Below are 18,846 nucleotides of genomic sequence, written 5' to 3' on the forward strand. Positions count from 1 at the left end.
TAAAAATCCCCAAACAGGTCTTTTATTTAATGTAAGGCCTAAGAATCTACTGGGAGCTGATGAATACTGCCCACTAACTGTACAAAGTATAGGTAGCATGCCTTCAAATATCAAAATATCAGATGGAATGCCGTGAAAATAAATAACTTCTAATATAAACAAATGAGAACATATCAAACTGTTACCTCTTTAAACATATTGTAAATTTAAAAAACAGTCCTTCTACACAATAAATATTAAGAAACCATTGACATAGTTGAAATGTACGCATATAAATTAACAACTTTAATTACATTAGCCAAACAGACATTGGTTAAAGCACTGCATGTAATATGCAAAATAATAATAATAATAACATCAACAACAAAACACAAAATGATAAAAACAAAATAGGCTTCATAATATCTTGGCTTTCATAATTTATATATATGTATATCTATACTGGTGTGTGTGTGTGTGTGTGTGTATATATATATATATATTTATATATATATATATATATATATATAGTAGATATATATAATACACATATATACATATACATATATATCTTCAACCCATCATTAATTTATGGTTTTCAAAGTGTTTAAATACAAAACCCCATTAAGAATTAACACAAATTCATTGTATCTCCAAAAAAAAAAAAAAAAAAAAAAAAATGCTATATAACCCAGAAGTTGTTTGTTTCTGCCCATGGAAATATGAATTGTAATTGTTCATGTAAGACCAAAATCCTATTTCTCTTACTCAGACTGCATAGCACATTACTCCACAAGTAGTCCCTTTAAAGGCAAAGACACCAGTTGTGGAATAAGGCTCTATTAAGTATTAGCAAGTGGATCAGAAACTGGTTCTTACATTGACCCATATTATTGATTATGATTAACGTGAGGTTTAATTTAAAGGTGTTAATAACGCTAACACATGCCTTTTTATCTACATTTTAGGAACAGATTCTGCCACTACTCATGTCGAGTAGTAATTACTATATGCGTACCCCCACTGAGCTCAATAGGACTATTTGCAGAGTAAGGCACTCTTCAGCATGAGTAAGAGTAGCCCTTCATTTTTTTAATTTAGTATATAGACTTCTATGGGTGATTAAGCTTCTCCAACTCAGAGGATGCTGCCAATCTCACCTCGAGTTTGTAGTGTTACCCCCAAATTAACTTGATGACCTGAATACAAATAATGGGGTATTTATGATTCAGTACTAGTTTCCAGTGATTGTTAAGGGACTGCTCCTATTGAAGTCAATGGCAAAACTCCCATTCCCTTCAATGGGCACAAGTTGGGGCCCTAGATCAGCATTCTGCTGTGAAATGTAAGTGCAGAAAAATCCCAAAAGGAATCATAACTATCTGCAAGCATTTCCTTTTACTAAAGGCCCAGAATACAATCACAGATAAATACATTCGTCCTCACTAATACATATCTCAATGTTGTACTTAAAACAGGCTCTCCAAGTTGTATGTACTGTTAATATCTGACATTTGTAGATCTTTTTTAACATGGAAGGAGACAGCATTTTGGAAGGTCTGACAAATTTTACAGCACGAGGGCTGGAGAGATACTGAAGAAATATATTTTTAATTTTCAGTTTCACAAGGAGTGGCTTATATGGAGTGGAATACATTAGCATTTAAAAGCCTTTCCTTTTGCTTTTCTTTTACTACCTAAAAAGAGAGGTTGTTTTCAAGATCACATCCCCTCAAAGAACTTGTCAAATGTGGTAGCAATTTATAATGCTATTTTGAGGACATGTAGATTTAATTAAACCAAATTATTACGGGGAGAGAGGGTTGATCAGTCAGTCTTGATTAACATCCCAATTTCTGATTTTATCATATAGGTTTTCATTTCCCTCTTCTTTAAATAACTCTGACCACAAATCAAAACCCCATGACTGAGTCTAGAGATTGAAGGGAGAGAACCTTTTAAAATATGGAAACAGGGTGTACATATGAATTCAAGCTACTGAGCAGGGCTTGGGAATAGTTACTTATTGACTTGAAAACCTCCCACTCTTTCCAATATGTATATCATGTAACCCACCCACCACATCTAAAATCCTCTTTTCTTTCCTCACTTGAGAATTTTCTCATGCTAGTTTCATGTTTTCCAGAACCAGTCCCCTTTCACCACATATAAACTTGTGGAGGGAGTTGGCTTTTTGAGCTATACTACATTAGTATTTTTTTTTTAAATTAGACTCTGTCTGCTCTGGCCAGGAAAATCATGAGCCCAATCCTACTCCAATTGAAGTCTATAGGAGTTTTGCCATTGTCTTTAATGGCAGAAGGATTGGAGTTGATGCCAGCAGCTGCTATCTAGCCAAACTTAAAAATAGCTCTTGCTAGCATGAAGTTGCTAACATGGCTCCCTTTACCAGTGTACATAGAGATTAACCATGCTGTATAGTGGTTCAAAAAACCATTCTATAGTCTCATGTAAGTGGGAGCTAGTTGATGTTGGATGTGGCATCATTCATGCAAATAGTTTCTCTCCCCACACACTGTTTGCAATAGACCAAAGCTAAGCCCCAGTCTGAGAAGTCAATGGGACTACTGACATGAGCAAGGTTTCCAGGAGGGCTACATATACAATTTTAGAGTCTGATCTGAAGCCCATTGAAGTCAATGGGAAGCTTTTCGCTAACTTCAATAAACTTTGGATCAGGCCTCCAGTGTTCCAGAATCCGAGTTGCCTCCTATTGAAATCAATAGTAATTTTGCCACTCACTTCAATGGATGCAAGATCAGGCACTTGGTTTGTTTAATTTGTAAAGAGAAATTATTTATGTATTATTTTTAGCATTGGCAATTAGTAACCCCTTAAAAAAAAAAAACTCCTGTGAAAAATTTAAATCAGAAAGCCTTGATATTTTATAGAATACTTTAGTGACAAATTTAGTGTTTACCTAATTGTTACAATTTTTACAAAGTTTTTTTTTTTTTGCAAACTGCAAACAAGTCTGTAAAAAATGCATTGTATAAAAAGTACATAAATGTATAACCCATTAGCTGTACTATGCAATCTAAATACTATGGAATAAATTAGATAGAAAACTTAGCTATAAGCACATACGTTGATATTTATTCAACAGAGGAATTTTTTTTCCTTTTTTTTTAAATCTCAATTGATTCATACAAACGTGGGCGCACGCACACACACACACACACACACACACACACACACACGGAGTTTTGGCTGACAAAAATGAAGGCCCTGATTACACTGCTTAAACACGGTTCTTGCCATAAAGGTGCTAACACACTGTATCCCTGGCCAGTGTCGACAGGGCTTAATTGTGCTATAAAACTGTTTTTTTACAAACCGTGCTATCGCCAAGATGGGGAACCATATTCATGCTTTTCTAGCAAGAAGTGTTTTTTTAAGCACAGCTCACTAGGATGTTGCTAACATGGGGGCTTGGTCCTGCAAACCTTTACTCACACAGGTAAGAACTTGCAGCATCAGGCCTCATGGTTTCCAAACTCAGTGTAGACAAGGCCTTAAGGTTTCTCCCATTCCCTCTAACCTTTTCCCCTACCCAACAACAAATGTTTTTACTTCAGCATTCTTTTAAATATGACAGTGATAGAATTTTAAAAACCTATCTACCTATGCCCTACGGGTTGGACCCTTCAGGTTAGGTGTTGACACTGAAAATTAGGTCTTATAGTGTGCAAACTCATCAAGAGTCGCCAGACTGGAGAGCGGTGGTTGAGACAGCCAGTTAAAGACTGTATTTAAAATAGAAATAATACCATAGCTTTCATTTTGCTCTGTGTTCTACCAGGGTGATGGTGGGGAGGGCCCAAAGCTGCATGCAGTATGACATCAGATCTTGCTAAGTGGTACACTGGAGCTTTAGATTTCTTGTTACGAGGGATTGTTTTAAATGTGTTCCTTTCCATGCAATAAAAAATAATCTTTTAATACACTGTGCTTTGCACACAACCATTCATTGCTTTAAGAACATTAGGGTGAAGCCTGAAGTGCTTATACCATGTGTATATATACGTATATATATATATATCCCCCTTGTATGAAGTTGTTTTCCTACAATGTACAGCTGCTGTACATCAGGAAAAAGTCTTAGTGTCATGAATGTGAAAGGAGTAACAATTCTATCACAGATGGGCCTGAAATAGAATCTTGGACCCAAGCACCCCAGGACTTTCTAGGGGTTTGAAATCCACAGCTAAATCCAGATCGCAATGTTATGTTTTGGGCAATATTTCAGCCTGAATGTAATCAACCTAACTGTCCCCTTAATCTAAACCCTGACTTGTTACTTATGACCGGTACCAACCACAAACAGACTGTTTAGAGGCTCACATAAATGTCTTTGGTGTATGTGTCTATTCTTTTTAAGGTACAAAATAATAATTATTATTATAATATAAATAACTATTTTGTGTGCTGTAGCAGTTCTTGTATAGCCCACAATAAGTGCAGCTCTCAACCCCTCCTACTCCCAATCAACCTCCCTCGAATATACTTGTTAAATAAAGATTAGACAGGTCAAACACCATTGTAGTGCAAATAGTAAACGATTAAAAAATTTTTTTTTACAAAATATAGAAATGTTCGGCTCCAGTAACTGGACAAACATGTTCCTTTCAAGTATCTCTCATTGAAACAAAAAAAAAGTTACTTCCATTAAATAAAGTCTTTCTGTTTTTTTTTTTTTTCCTTTCTCTCTCAGGTAAACAGTTTCAAACCAACTAGGTTGCATAGTTCTAATGTTGTAAGCACCTTAACGAAATGTAACTTTGTATACTTTCTTTCATTCTTTTTCATTTTTTTTCTTCTTTTTTGTTGTTTTTTTGTTTTTTTTGTGGGGTTTTTTTGCAAATGTAGTGCAGAAGATGAAGGTGTGAACACCTGCGCAATATTGTCCCTTTACCAACATAAGTAAGTGTATGTATGTGTGTATTTGTGTGTGTGTGTGCATATGTATGTGTGTATGCTCGTGTAACACACGTGCACACACAGGCATATATATATATATACACACACATACAAACACACACACACACATATGGTACATACACTCTCATTATGTCCTTGGTAAATTGGGGGGAGGGGAGAGGGGAAAGTGCCAGTGAATGTAGTGTTCATACACATGGCTTTTCTACGAATTTCAATGCCATTTTGGACTCAGAGTCCAAACTGCTGCAGGTTAGGCAAGCTGCTACCAGGGCTTGAACTGATGGATAACTAGGAGAGGGAACACAATTCCCCTTGTAACGAATAATGTTTAACATACTATATAATAAAATATGGAACATATTGAAAGGAAGGGGAATCCCCCTCCCCACACTGCTATTCAAAAATTTTCTCATTCAAGCCCTGTTTGTTTATGCGCTCTTTTTCTTCCTTTGTCTGTCTTTAGTCTTTTTGAACTCCATGTGTTGTCTTTTTTTTTTTTTTAATTGTTTCATTTGGAAAGATTAAACCATAGTCGGGTCTTTCCTCTACTGCAGCTTCTTTTCAATTTTCCACACAGACAGCAGGCCCTTGGTGTGAGTGTGTGTCTATGAGCAGCCACACTCCTCCACAATCATATTCTGAATGTCCTTCTTGATGATGTTCTGTCCATCATCATAGTATAGCATGGACATTGGTCGTAGCTTGGTGGGCACACAACATGACTTGAGGTTGGAGAAGGGGCTGTGGCCCCTCATGCGGTAATGGTTGATGACCGTGGAGTGGAAGGATAATGATGAACCAGATGTGCCCGCTATGTGGCTGGGGCACTCACCTTCACAGTAGTTGGCATGGTAACCTGTGGGAGCAATGATCCAGTCACTCCATCCAATGTCCTTGAAGCTGACGAAGAACTGCTTCTTGCAGCAGATGTTGACCTTGCCGTCACACTCCAGGCCCCGTCTCCGTCGTCTGTGCAGGCGGTCATCTGAATGCCGGGCAAGCATCATCAGGAAAGGTCTGTGTGACTGCTCTTTCTCCTCTTCTACTGTGGATTCTCCAACTTCCTTCTCTTTCCCTTCCCCATCATCTTCTTTTTTCTTCTTCTTGCCCAGCAGCACCAGGCTGGCTCCAGTCTCCTGGCATTGGTCACAGGCAATCCGCACATCAAGGGAGCTCTTGCCTTGGTCCAACAGGTATTGCACACTACTGGAGACAGGAAAGATGTGCCAGGTACTTTTACGGGTGTCCACCGCCTTTTCAGAGATGAGAGTCTCACTTTTATCACCCTTCAGCCCTCCGTCCTCCATTTCTTCTGCCCCTTCAGAGTTGCCTTTGGGCTGTCTCTGCTGTTGGTACAGTCGGATGGTCACTTTTGTTCTGCTTCGGTTGGCCTTGGAGACTTTCAGGAAGAGCCACACTTCAGCACGCTGCACTACCGAGAGGTCACTGCCTTCCTTGGAAATCTCAAAGTGCAGCATTTTTTTAGCCGTGCCTGAAGTTGATAAATAAAAACAGATGGGAAGAATCGGTTAGTATGTATTTTTCATTCCTTTGATAAGATTGTATTGTCACCAGAAGAATAAAATTCCCTAAGTTATGTTTCTATTTAATATTCTGAGTGTTCCCTACTGTGCCTTGCTAACCCCCTCTGTCTCCCACATCTCTTTGATGTTACCTTTTCCTGCAGTGGAAATTCTCTATTTACTGAAGTAATTGTTTTCCTATTTTTTTCTCATATAAAATTTTGTTATGGGAGCATTAATCATACATGTGAATTCATGCAGTGCATTTAATGGCAAGTGGGCATTACTTGGTGTGTAGGGGTTAATTTTGCTCGGCTTTCTCTTGTGATTGCTATTAACTGACAGGGAAAGTAATCGCTGTTTAAAAAAAAAAAGCCCATGAAAATATATAATACACATACAAATCTGTGTCTAGTGATAAAAATTGGGGGGCTAGATCCGTGTCCACAGAAGTCAATGGGGGCTTTGCCAAAGGAAGCAGGATCTAGCCCATATAAATCATCATCATTCTTCATTAAGTTCTTACACCAAGGAAGTATATGCCAATAGTTTCAGAAACCTAGCAATACTTAAATATCACTCTTAGCATTGAGAGATTCACAGATCTATACATTTCAGGAATGGCTTAGTGTTCTGCAGCCAGACACTTAATTCTGTGAACTATTAGTTATAGATTCTGTTCTTAATTTAACATAGTGTGCCCGTTGTGATGATAGTAATGACAAATCCACCAAGAAATGAGTTAAAGAACCTTCTGAAGAAGGTTCTCTGGCATAACTATATAAACTTGCTGGGATGCCAGTGATGATGATTATGCTGGGGAGAGGGAGTTTCTTTGATACAGATCTCATATCCCTGGCAGAAGTTAAAGTGAACGATGAGGGCTGTTTTATGGTTTGATCACTAAGCATGAAGAAGTTAAGAGAGAATGAATTGGCTGGTTTTTTTAAAAAAAGAAACAGAGATGGTTTGTGTCTAAGACTATGGCATTATGATTTGTAGGAAAGCTGGATTTTTTTTTTAGAGAAAGAGAAGACCAGCACCCTGGGAGTAAAGGGCTACATGTTTTCTTTCTGGGGCAGGATGGGCAGATTCTGAAACCCTTATTCAAACTGCATCACACTTGTGGAGCAAGGTGTTGAGTGAGGTACTCTTCAATGCGAGTCAGGGTATCAAGGGCAACCACTGATCAAGACTGAAATGGTAGGACCAAAGCATCAAAAAGGTCACTTGAAAAGTGCTATTGCATCAGCAAGGCTGTTGATCCTGGCTCTTCTTCATCAAAGAATTCCACAAACAATCATTAATTAGTTATCACAACACCCCTCAGAGATATCCCCATTTCACAGATTGGGAATCTGAGACACAGTGTTTAAGTGATTTACCTAAGGCCGCAGAGGAAACCCTGTGTGAGAACTCAAGATTTCCTGGCTCCTAAAACCCTGTCCACACTGTTGCTTTCTTTTTTCTGTGAAGTCCTGATACAGATATATTCAGCTACTCCAGGTGGAATTCCCAGGTCAAAGAGACAGTAATTTCTAAATTAGAGTAGCCAGAGGGCACACTGTTTTATTTTTGTTTTACTTCCCAGTGAGAGTATGAAATTGTGGACTTGAACTATCCTTGGGACAGAAAAACACATGGATTGTTTCCCATTGACTTTGCTGATACCTGCCTCCAAAGGGGGTTAAATAGGTTCTCATGGAATTAAACAGGACTGTGGGGTAAATGTATTGCTTTCAGAGGTGTATCTTTTCTCACTTAAAATTAGTAAGAAGTTTTGGGAAAAGAGACCAGAGAGTTCTGGCGTGCCAATCCAAGCTGACAAAAGCTTTGAGATGTGATGTTTTCTGAGAATGACCATCACTTGATAGTGATTAAAAGGAAATGAGTTAGCCCTTTTTGCTATTGCATGGCTGGTGCTCATGTTTCCATTCTGGCAGTAAACAAACTATGGCAAAGCTGTCTGCTTTATAAGTGCAGAAGGTTTTTGATACAGATGGGCATTAACCAAAACTCCATATATGCCAGAAATTTGGAAAAGTTCAGATCTGGACCCCAACTTTATAGCTTGCCCAGGTCTCTGTATTGTGCCAAACCAAAACCTAAATCAGAGCACCCCAAAACATGCAAGAGTTCTGGATCAGGAATTGAATTTTTGTGGCTTATTATGGTCTATCTCTCAAGAAGTATGATACACGTACCCCCTTTGTTACACGCTTGAACTTCTGAGCAAAGCATTTAGAATAGTGTAACTATGCTGCAGGTTTGGATTTGGATCTGGATCTAGATATGAAACACGTCTAAATTCAAGGGAATTCAAATCTAGGCTTTTGGTTCTAATGTATAATGAGAAAGGGGCTTTATAAAGAGAGTACTTATTAAAGGGTTACTTAATACTGTTAGGTGTCCAGGTGCAATATTTAACATTTCTGTTCTTAGCATTATAACGGGAGCTGATAATAATTATAAAGTGACATACTTCCATCTGTAAATAGCCACAGTTATCTTATATGTAGGCTGATGAGTAGTATGTGTAACAATTTAGTTATTCAGTTTGGACAGATGTTGCATGAAAGACACAAAATCTCTGGATCTTTTAAAATTAGTTTTTCATAAGTCCCCATATTTCTGAAAGTTGAATTAATCCCTAGTAGTAATAAAAAAATGGACTAATACAGCGTGAAGTATTTGAATAGACTTTCAATGCTTTTGCCTTACCTCACTTCTGAACGGCTGCTGCAAAGTAACATAAGATGAGTCTAATGCCATAACAGCATCACCAACATTATTCGACATGTTTTCATAAAGAACTATGGATTTAAATTCCAAGGAAAGAGGGAGATGCAAAAAAATCAAACTGTCCTAATGCTTCTGTATGAAAAAAAAAATTCTATGCAGTCCTCAAGCCCACATTATTTAGCAGAAAATTCTATAATGTTAAAAAAAAACCCTTTTTTAGGTCTGTTTTCAGGAGGCCAGTATGGAACAAAGCTGGAGGGAAAATTAAAATAGTGGTGGGGAAAAATCAAAACTCTCTTGAATTCACCCCAAATCCCAAATCAACTAACTATGATCTTTTGTAATCAGCTTCTGAGAAAGAACTAACAGTACAAATACTGAAGTCCTAACTTGGTTTGTACAAAGTCCCTCTTTCAGGTAAACTCTCATTGTAGTCAGTGAGAGTTTTGCCTGAGTAAAACCTGAGTTAGACCTCAAGAATTGGCCCAATATGAATGAACGTTCACCATATTAGAGTCTTTATTTTAAAAAAGCCACATAAATATCCTAAGAGGAATCACATCTCAAGTGTTTTAGGTTAGAGATTCTGCAGTCCCTTTTTCCCCAAGCGTTGCTCAGGGATTTAGCTTCAGTTAAACCTTGCGTAATGCGTAATGCTTTGGAAATGTACACTGCCTTTATATATAGTTGTCTAATGAAAAAGCATGCTGCAGTCTGTCTGATAACTGAATGTGCAAAAGAGATCTCACTAAATGTTTTGGGTGGTATCATTTCATCACAAGCTCACAGCAATACTTTCGTTGTCCTCTTTTTGTATTTCCTTGTCTGCTGTGGCTGATTTTCAATGGACTTTTCCCATTTCTAATCATCCTGCTCCTCCTGCCTGATTCATGTGGAAAGTCCCACAATCCAACACTGCTGACCACTTCATCCCTTCTGTGCGATACTGACAAAATATTGGATTGTGTTATCACAGAAGAAAGTGCTAGGGAAGGGAGAGATGTGCTTATTCCAGAACCCCAGATCTGAGTGCCTCTCACCCCTTACTTAACAAAACACTGGGGATGTTTGTATCTGATTCCACATCTCTACTTTCCAGCTGTGGCCGGTCTCTGCCACAAACAAGGTCCTGATTCTAAAGAGCAAACAGGAATCTTCTAGCAAAGTTAAATACGTTGGCAAAAGTTGTGGAGAAAAGTGAAAAATAAAAAATAATTTATGTTATGTGGTAAAAGCTTTTATAAGGAAGGAATTATTCAGTGGGAGGGAAATAGAACAACACTATTTGATATTTTAATGAGAGTTTGCTATCATCTTTTGCCCTACAATATTGCTTGCACATAGGGCCGGCTCCAGGCACCAGCTTAACAAGCAGGTGCTTGGGGCGGCCAAGGGAGAGGGGCGGCACCTGCGGCAATTCGGGGGCGGCAGGTCCCTCACTTCCTCTAGAAGCAAAGGACCTGCCGCTGAACTGCCGCCGCCAATCGCGGCTTTTTTTTTTTTTTGCTTGGGGCGGCAGAAATGCTGGAGCCGGCCCTGCTTGCACACCTTTAAGACTGGAGCCTGAACATGTGATGGGAAGGAAGGATGCATTTAAATCCTCCATGTACCAAGCTGCAAAAACTGTAAGGGCAATCATAAGGCTGCTTATGTCTGTGTATAATGACCTAATATGGAAGAATTAATTTTTTTCGACTGCATGGAATGGGGGCAAGGGGACAGGGAAGGTGGCAAATCACTAGAAAAACCCATGCCAGAGCTGGGAGGTGAGGGACTTTGAAACCTCTTCATTCTTCAGAATTGGCTTTTGTGTGCTTGGTGTCCCCCAGGAGAATGCAGAAGGAAAGCAGGCATGTCACAGATAAACAGGGGCTTTGCCAGTGGGCCCAGGCACTTTGTGGCCCCACGCAGCCAATCCCTGCATGAGGCTGCATTTACTACTCCCTCTTAGGTCTCTCAATAGAAGCCACAGGATCGCTGGTGTTAAAGTGCACTCTGAGGCTCATGATTCCTTTCCTCACTTCTGCCAAGTTGAGTCCCTTAGTATGCAGTTCCAGCCTACTGACTTTGGATTTACACTGTGCCTCAGGATAGGGCCCTGTGAGTTTGAGCTATGTGCACCTACACAGGTAGGGCCTAAATTGTACAACTTAGAAGATCTTTTTGAATAAAAAGATCTTTTTCCTTAACCAAATGTTACTAAATGGTTAAGTCTTTGTTTCCCCTCCTCCCAGACCCAACTACCACCCATGGAAGCAATTACACTTTCTACCATTACAGTGGAGCTTACTCTTAATACACGGCATTTAAATTGGCCATGGAAAAAGGTTCACTGTGTAAGAGAGCTCTGTGACTTTAAATTTCCATTCTTCATTGCTGTTTCATTTTGAGTCATTTTTATGTTATACTGTAAGTGAACTATTTTTCCCTACAAAGCAAGCTTTTTTTTTTAAGTTGCTAACTTTACTACTGCCTATGATTAGATTTGGTGGAGGGGGGGGAGGGAGATTTGTACAGTGTGCCAATCTGTAATTACATTCAAAAGCATCCTTCTCTTTACTCCTCATTTTCGTTCCCCGGGAGACAGAGAAAAAGAAATAGGTTAGTAGAAAGGTTCTTTTGGAGGGAATGAAGAGAAGAGTGTGGTTGAGAGATAATTGCTTGAAAGGTTTACTAATGACCACTAGAGCTAGAGGAATTGTTCACAGTTTATCCAGTGAATTTAGCCCTGTTATCTGTCTGGCAATTATCCCTAAGCAGACTGATTATTTCAATTTTTTCATTATTCATGATTATTCAGTGGCAATTTATGTGGATGTATTTCAGTCTATGGATCACTCACAATGATTCTCTCCAATTATTCATTATTCTTCACGTGTGATTGGTCACCTAAGTCGCAGGAGTGTGTTTCTGCTCCCGGACTGGATAACTGTAACTCTTTAAACAAGTATCAGGGGGTAGCCGTGTTAGTCTGTATCTACAAAAACAACAAGGAGTCTGGTGGCATCTGTTAGTCTTTAAGGTGCCACCAGACTCCTTGTTGTCTTTAAACAAGGGAAGAGCAATTCTGGTGCAAATAGCAAATACCTTGTATTCATGTTCACATACTCTTGTCTACAGGTGAATACAGGTATTTGCAGGAAGAACAGCCATTCCCCAAATGTTCATGCGAACAAAAACCCATTCCCCTAAATGTTCATGAAATGGCCAACAGAAAAGGTACAGGCAAGGTCGTCTCATCTGAAATTTGAGTAAATTCAGCTCTACTAACTATTGACTCATATTTTATTCTATCTGAAATTAATGTGTTACTTATTAGCCAAAAAGGAGACATTCTGCACTTACAACATAGAGTTCCTTCACTAGAGCTAAAAATCTTTCCTCATGAGTGTGTGTGTGTGTTTTCAAGGGCGTTGTAGGGGTGCTTTCAGCAGTAAGGTTTTTGCAATGTTAAGTTAAAATGGTTCATTGTATTGCAGAAGACAAAAGAACAATTTGTGTGATGTTAATAATACTGCAGATCTGAATTCTAAGCTGTCACTCCTTCCATAAAAATATTGCACTTTTGTGCAATAAGGGCCAAATCCTGTACTTATTGAGATGAATAGCAAAATTTCCACTGACTTCAAATGAACTAGCATTTGACCTTAAATTAAATTGTTAAAGCTCTGTTGCCACAAACAATATTGACTTCACACTTACAAATACACATGTCCACATTTAAGGACACCCGATCACAGATCTATGCACACGTTTACGCAGACAGGCCAGTTTATATACATATGGACACTGATATGCATCCATTTATACATAGGCATGCATGTGGACGTGCATGCACATACATTTATTCAGGCACCCAAACCCATTTACACAGAAACACTACATGCATACCCATGTCCAGGCTTGCATGCCCTGGCACATACATGTACATAAAAATACATAGGCACACTTATGCATATATACAAGCAAATGTGTGCCCACATGTACACAGCTGTATTTGCAGACACAAGTGCACACATGTCTGCACGCACAGTGATGTTCTCGCAGATACCTTTTCTAGACTAGTTCTCTCCTTCTCTGATTCACCTGCACTTTCTTAAACTGTTCACAACCAAACCAACCCCTAGAGAAGCTTCTCATTTTGTTTCAGTAAAATGCATTTAATTAAGAGGGGTTTTCCTCTCTTGGAAGTAATTTGCTTTCATTTGTTAAACTTGGAATCTTTGATAAAGTATGCCAAAGTGGAAAAAAAAAAAAAAAAAAAAACCAAGGGGAAAGAGATTTGTTTTCTAAAAGCCAGGGAGACTGCATTAGAAAAAATGTGATAAAATCAGCTCAGCTGATGATTCACGGTCACATTTCTCAGTGTCTGTTTAAAAAAAAAATCATTTCTGATCTCTAGATTTCCAGAATGTAAGCATCCCGCAATTGATCAGATTTATCTTTTCCATTCCTTTGCCTGTTTCCTTACATTGCATTATTTTTCCGGTAGTATTCCACTCCAGTTAATTTCTGCCTTTTAAACTAGATGGAAGAAACAAGATCTCCACTCAGAGGCTACAGATAAGCACAAAGATCTTTGGGATTCAGGATCCAATTAGGTAAAATAGCAGCTTGCAGGAAGGTTAAATTGCATGAACTGAAAAGGCTTTGGAAGAGTGTGCCCTCTTGTGGCCATTGAGTGCTTTACTGAGCACCGAAGGATGTGCACTTAAATAAGCATCTTTTAAAAAGGCAATTGATTAAACAATTTAAGAGGGATAAATGATCCATCCTCCTTTTTTCCCCCTCATCCCCACCAAACACCTTGCTGTTAATGCCAGGGCTGGCTATCTGTCTAGGAAAAGAGATGTCTGAGTCTTTACTGCCAAGTCAATTCACGTCTAAATTTGACAGGAAATGATGCAAAAAGGTAAAACTGATGTGAATAGCTATCACAATTCTCATTTATTCTTGATATCTCTAATGACAAGCTTTAGGATTTCAATGCTTATAACTCCCCTCTCTTACCCAGTGACTGACGTTAGCAACCCTGTTCAGTGCTGATTTAGTTGCCAGGATCAGTATATGCACTTGGCACTATCCCAGGGCTTAGTAGTTGATTGGCTAATAAGCTATCTATTTAAAAAAAAAATAAAGGGGTTAGTATCCAACCAGATTTTATAAGCATCGGCTATCTAAGCAATGGAAACTTGTGGCTATGCTTGTCAAGAACATATATGTCTGTCCCTCCCCCCTTTTCTCTAACACAACTTTTAAGAAATTGAAGTAAACCACAGCGTTTTGGCAAAAGGATGCTCACAGCAGAACTAATCTCAGTTAGTAATCTTAGCTGGATATGTAAGTAGAAAATCATTTTCATGTTTTATTTGTTAGAATGCCAGGGTACAGAAGGGTTCTTTTGTAAACTTTTGCCCAATACTCTTGGTCATTAGTTTTACAAAGATGTGCCTGGAATTGTAGCAGTGAAAAATACCTGCCAAGACTTCTGCTGATCTCAAGGATATGAGGACACCTGTGCTTTAGAAGAGTTCAATACATTTACTCTAGTCCCTCCCCCTCACCTCACCCCTACCCATTTATCTATATCCTCTCCTATTTTTCATTTTAGTCTCTGTGTTTTATAAAACATCAGCCTGAATATAGATTTTGAAAAACAGAATAGATGCACAGAGTAATGTGGGCACACTTCATTTTCATTGTATAGTTGTGTGCAATAGCTGGAGACGATTTCACAATGAAAAGTGAAATATCTCTTTTTATGCCTGTGAGTATAGAATAACCACAATTCCTGAGAGGGTGAAGTATGATAGGATTATGTGTGGTCATACCCACACAAACAAAAATCTGAATTCTTACTCCTATTTTCACTAGCATTTAGCTGATATAACTCGTGTCAAGCTTCCATTCATTTTCATTGATTCTCTACTGCTTCCTTTTTAGATGATGGAGGTTTCTAGTAAGAGTAGTAAGAATATTATCCAAACTGAAAGAAGAGTATATTTAGTCTCAGACCTCAATGATGTAGACTCTTTATCAGCTGTTTTCTTATTAATTGTTATAGGCATTGAGGATTGCCCATGGATCTGTGTTCTGTTCCTGGCTCTTCCACACACTTCTTTTATAACCTAAGAGAAGTTGCTTGAATTCTCTTTGCCTCAGTTTCCACATGTGCACAATAGGGAAAATAATACTACTTTAGGATTTAACCTCCATCTTTACAAGTGAGTATATGTCAGCGAGCTGATGTCATGCTGAATTAAATCATTAGTGTTTGTATAGCACTGTGAGCTCCATGGATGGAAAGTGTTATTTAACTGTAAAGTATTATTAATAGATCTTGAATTTATAGAGGAAAATTATTTGTTCAGCAGGTTAAAGAACTTACTAGCAGTAATGACCCTACTGGAAGTCATTTTTTTCCATTATAAACTTAGACTCTTGTACATTATTCAACACTTTAAAAAAAATTCCCTTACTCTCCTTCCAACTAAATGTCCGGTTGATATGGAAAAAAGGCCCCAAACATCTCTTAGAAGATACCTGCCATGGCTCCAAGAAGGTGGAGTGCATCAATGCAACCAAAAAGGCAAGAGAATAAAATTCTGCACCCTGCATTCTGCTAAAGAACTAGATACCACAAATCTTGTTAAATTAATTTTGTTGTTAATATTGATCGTTATATGGACGTAAATCAAATTGGTGTTGTGTGAGCGTTCAGTAGTTATTAACAGAGAGATTGGCAGCTGGACTATTGGCCAGTCTGTGGGCAATGGCACAATTATTTTTGGTCATGTGACTCTGAGCCAATTGGATTAGGAGTTGCAATTTAAGGCTGTCGTGTTTAATAGGCATATATCAAATTCAGAATTCCTTTGCATCAGGGCTCAGGAAAGACAATAACGAGTTTACAAATAATTGGGACTCACAGGATGAACAGAAACCACTATTCATTCCATATATGTTCCACTCTGCTTTGAGAGAGGTGCTGAAAACCAGGTGCGGAGCCTGCTCATTAGCCTAGCAATTTCTTTGCTTCCATAAGTCCATTCCTTAAACAGGTAGAAAATCACAGCTGCTTCAAGTGTTCACTTGCACTGAGATCTTCTATCCAATGTTTGAAATGGCGAGCACACAAGGGAAGAAAAGCACGACTCTTCCCAGGGAAAGAACTGATAACGGCTGCATTGACAAGAACGCCAAAGGCAAGGGCTTCTTGTACAGTTGGAAGCCATACAGCCGGCAGGAATGTCTGCTCTTAAAAGCATGCACACTTCTGTGCATGGCTTGCCTGCAAACAGAACATCTGAGTCAACAGGTTTTCAGGACTGGAAATTCTGAGTGTTGTCTTAATTGTTTATACTGCCGCAGCAAACTTTTAAACAAAAATGCTTGGAGTTCCTGTGCATACTTTGCCTACCATATGCTGTACCAAACAAAACAGTGACATTCTTTTAAAACTGTCTTGGCAACAAGAAAAATTCTTTGGCTAGACAGCATCATAAAAACAGTTGCTATTAGCAATTTCATACCTTTTCAGATTGGTGATACAGCTATAGCAAGATGTAGACAATCTTATGTATATGCATATACATATATTATATTGTACTGAGTTCTGGTTCTACTCATTTAGGAGAGAACGTTACGGCGGCTTTCTATAGGCGCATGATGAGGTTTTGAGCAACTAGTTAGTAAATTCTATACACTGAACATTTTATTCTTACCAATTAAAGAGAGCAGAATAGTTCAAAGTGAACACTGTCAAGGTTGCATTCTTTGGCAGGGAGCACTTAGGAACAGAATCTTTCCTCTTTTTTTTTTTTTTTTTTCCAGCATGCAAAAGTTAGCATTACAAATTGGATCATCTACAAGTATTTGTCCTGGTTCTATTGAAGTTTATCTGACAGTCGCTGAAACAATGTATTGCCTAGGATGCTGTGCTAATTAAACAACAAAAATGTCCTCTTGCTTGTATTAAGTTCCATATGCTCCATGTGGTATAATACCTACTGGTATTTTTTTTAAACAAGGAAGGTTTATTTTAAAAAATAGTATTTAGATCTCTTTCTTTCATCAGAAACTTTCTGAGAGGTTGCAGCTCTTTCCCTTTCACCATCAGACCCAGGATCCAGTACTTCAGTGCAACTGCTCTGGTTTCACAAGCAGTTTGGAAGATTCCTTTGCAGCCTGACTTTCTGCTCAAGATTGGTTAGATAGCTTCCTTACTGTTTGGCTGTGTGAGTTTAGCAAGTGTAAGCAAGTAAGCTGTAGCCAAGACTAAATCAGGTAGAATCAAATTCTTTTACAGTCCTTTTCTCTTTGCCCCCTTCCCCCTTTCACCTTATAATCTTACAGAAAATATTATTGTTGGGGAGAAGAAACAAGTTAATTGCAGTTCTGGCATAGAAAGATATATTTTACAGTAATTTTTTCTAGCACTCACCTGATTCTGCAAATGTGATGATTTCTGAAGTTTGCTCTACAAGTTCATTCATTTCTGCTTTTCTTCCAATGTCATTCTCTATTTCCACATAGCCATCCTCTCCCACCTTTCCTACGTGGAGTTTTTTTATGGCGTTTAAAAGTGCTGCCTTGGGCACCGGCTGGGTGATGTTAGGTCTGTCCCTCAAGTGCAACATGTTCAGTATGTGCTTCTTTACTGCTTCCACCATCTCAGGCTGTGAGCTTGGCACATCCTTTGAGAGTGTGGCAAGGGCACACGATGGGCAGTCAGTGACTGAACTGTGCCCCTCAGATCCTGGGGTTGGAGAACTCCTCGCTATAATCCAGCAAAGCACCAACAAAAATCCTCTCTTCAAAAGCAAAGGCATCCTGGCAGCAAAAGTTGTTGTGATTCCCTTTTTAAAAGGCCCTGCTTTTCCTCTCTCTTCACACACAGGTTTTTTTGTTGTTTGTTTGTATGTTTGTTTTTTTCCCCTCGCCTCTTCAGCAAATTCTCTGGAACAAGAATAGAAAGTTTTCTGTGAAGTTTTGTTTGCAGGTTCCCTCTCTGAATGCAGTAAGTGCTGTAGATGTTTGTGGCTGTCAGGGAGAAGAGTTCTGACTCTGTCTCAGAGTAGGAGAGAGACACACAGAGAGAGAAAGAGGACGGATTGGCCTAAAGTGAGTGAGTGAATGAGAGAGGGAGGGAGTTTTGTCTGTGAGTAAGGGCTATGATTAGGAAAGGGGGAGGAACAGCCAAGCTGCCTTCCTTATGCTCATTGCTCCCTAACCCACACCTCTCTTCAAATATCACCACTCATGTTTTCTGCCCTCCCCCACCCCCCTTTGCTTTTTTTTTAAATCTCTTTCACTTCTTTTGACTTTACTCTTTCTCTCTCTTAATTTTTCTGTTTGAGTTTCCTTGCTATAATTCCCCATCTTTTTCTATTTCTTCAACAACATTACAAGCTTAACGGAACAGGAGAAAAATGAATGAAAGAAAAGAGTTCACCCTTTTGATAAGCACCTTGTTTTTGCTCCTGTACAATATTAGATGTTAAATAGTGTGTGTGCGCGGGGGGGAGGGAGTATGAAGACAGGGAATCTGAATGTTTGGAGCTTAACATTGTTCTGTCCTGAATGAAAAAAGAGAAAAGATGCTACTTTTCCACTTACTTTTTAATGGTCAAAGTTATCA

The 18,846-nt window shown here is 38.7% G+C and overlaps 1 protein-coding gene across 1 annotated transcript; it reads right to left on the reverse strand.

Annotated features, from left to right (window-relative positions):
• Positions 1-5,037: 5,037 nt before the first annotated feature.
• Positions 5,038-18,310, reverse strand: LOC113407041 (inhibin beta A chain). The gene is made up of 2 exons (XM_026654129.2): positions 17,650-18,310; positions 5,038-6,433 (listed from the first exon to the last, which is right to left on the reverse strand). The coding sequence occupies exons 1-2, from the start codon at positions 18,035-18,037 to the stop codon at positions 5,547-5,549; spliced, it is 1,275 nt and encodes a 424-aa protein (XP_026509914.1). The 5' UTR covers positions 18,038-18,310; the 3' UTR covers positions 5,038-5,546.
• Between the last annotated feature and the right edge of the window lie 536 nt (positions 18,311-18,846).

The sequence above is a fragment of the Terrapene carolina genome, unplaced genomic scaffold (assembly GCF_002925995.2).
Source record: "Terrapene carolina triunguis isolate 2854851 unplaced genomic scaffold, T_m_triunguis-2.0 Scaffold182, whole genome shotgun sequence".
Taxonomy (NCBI): domain Eukaryota; kingdom Metazoa; phylum Chordata; order Testudines; family Emydidae; genus Terrapene; species Terrapene triunguis.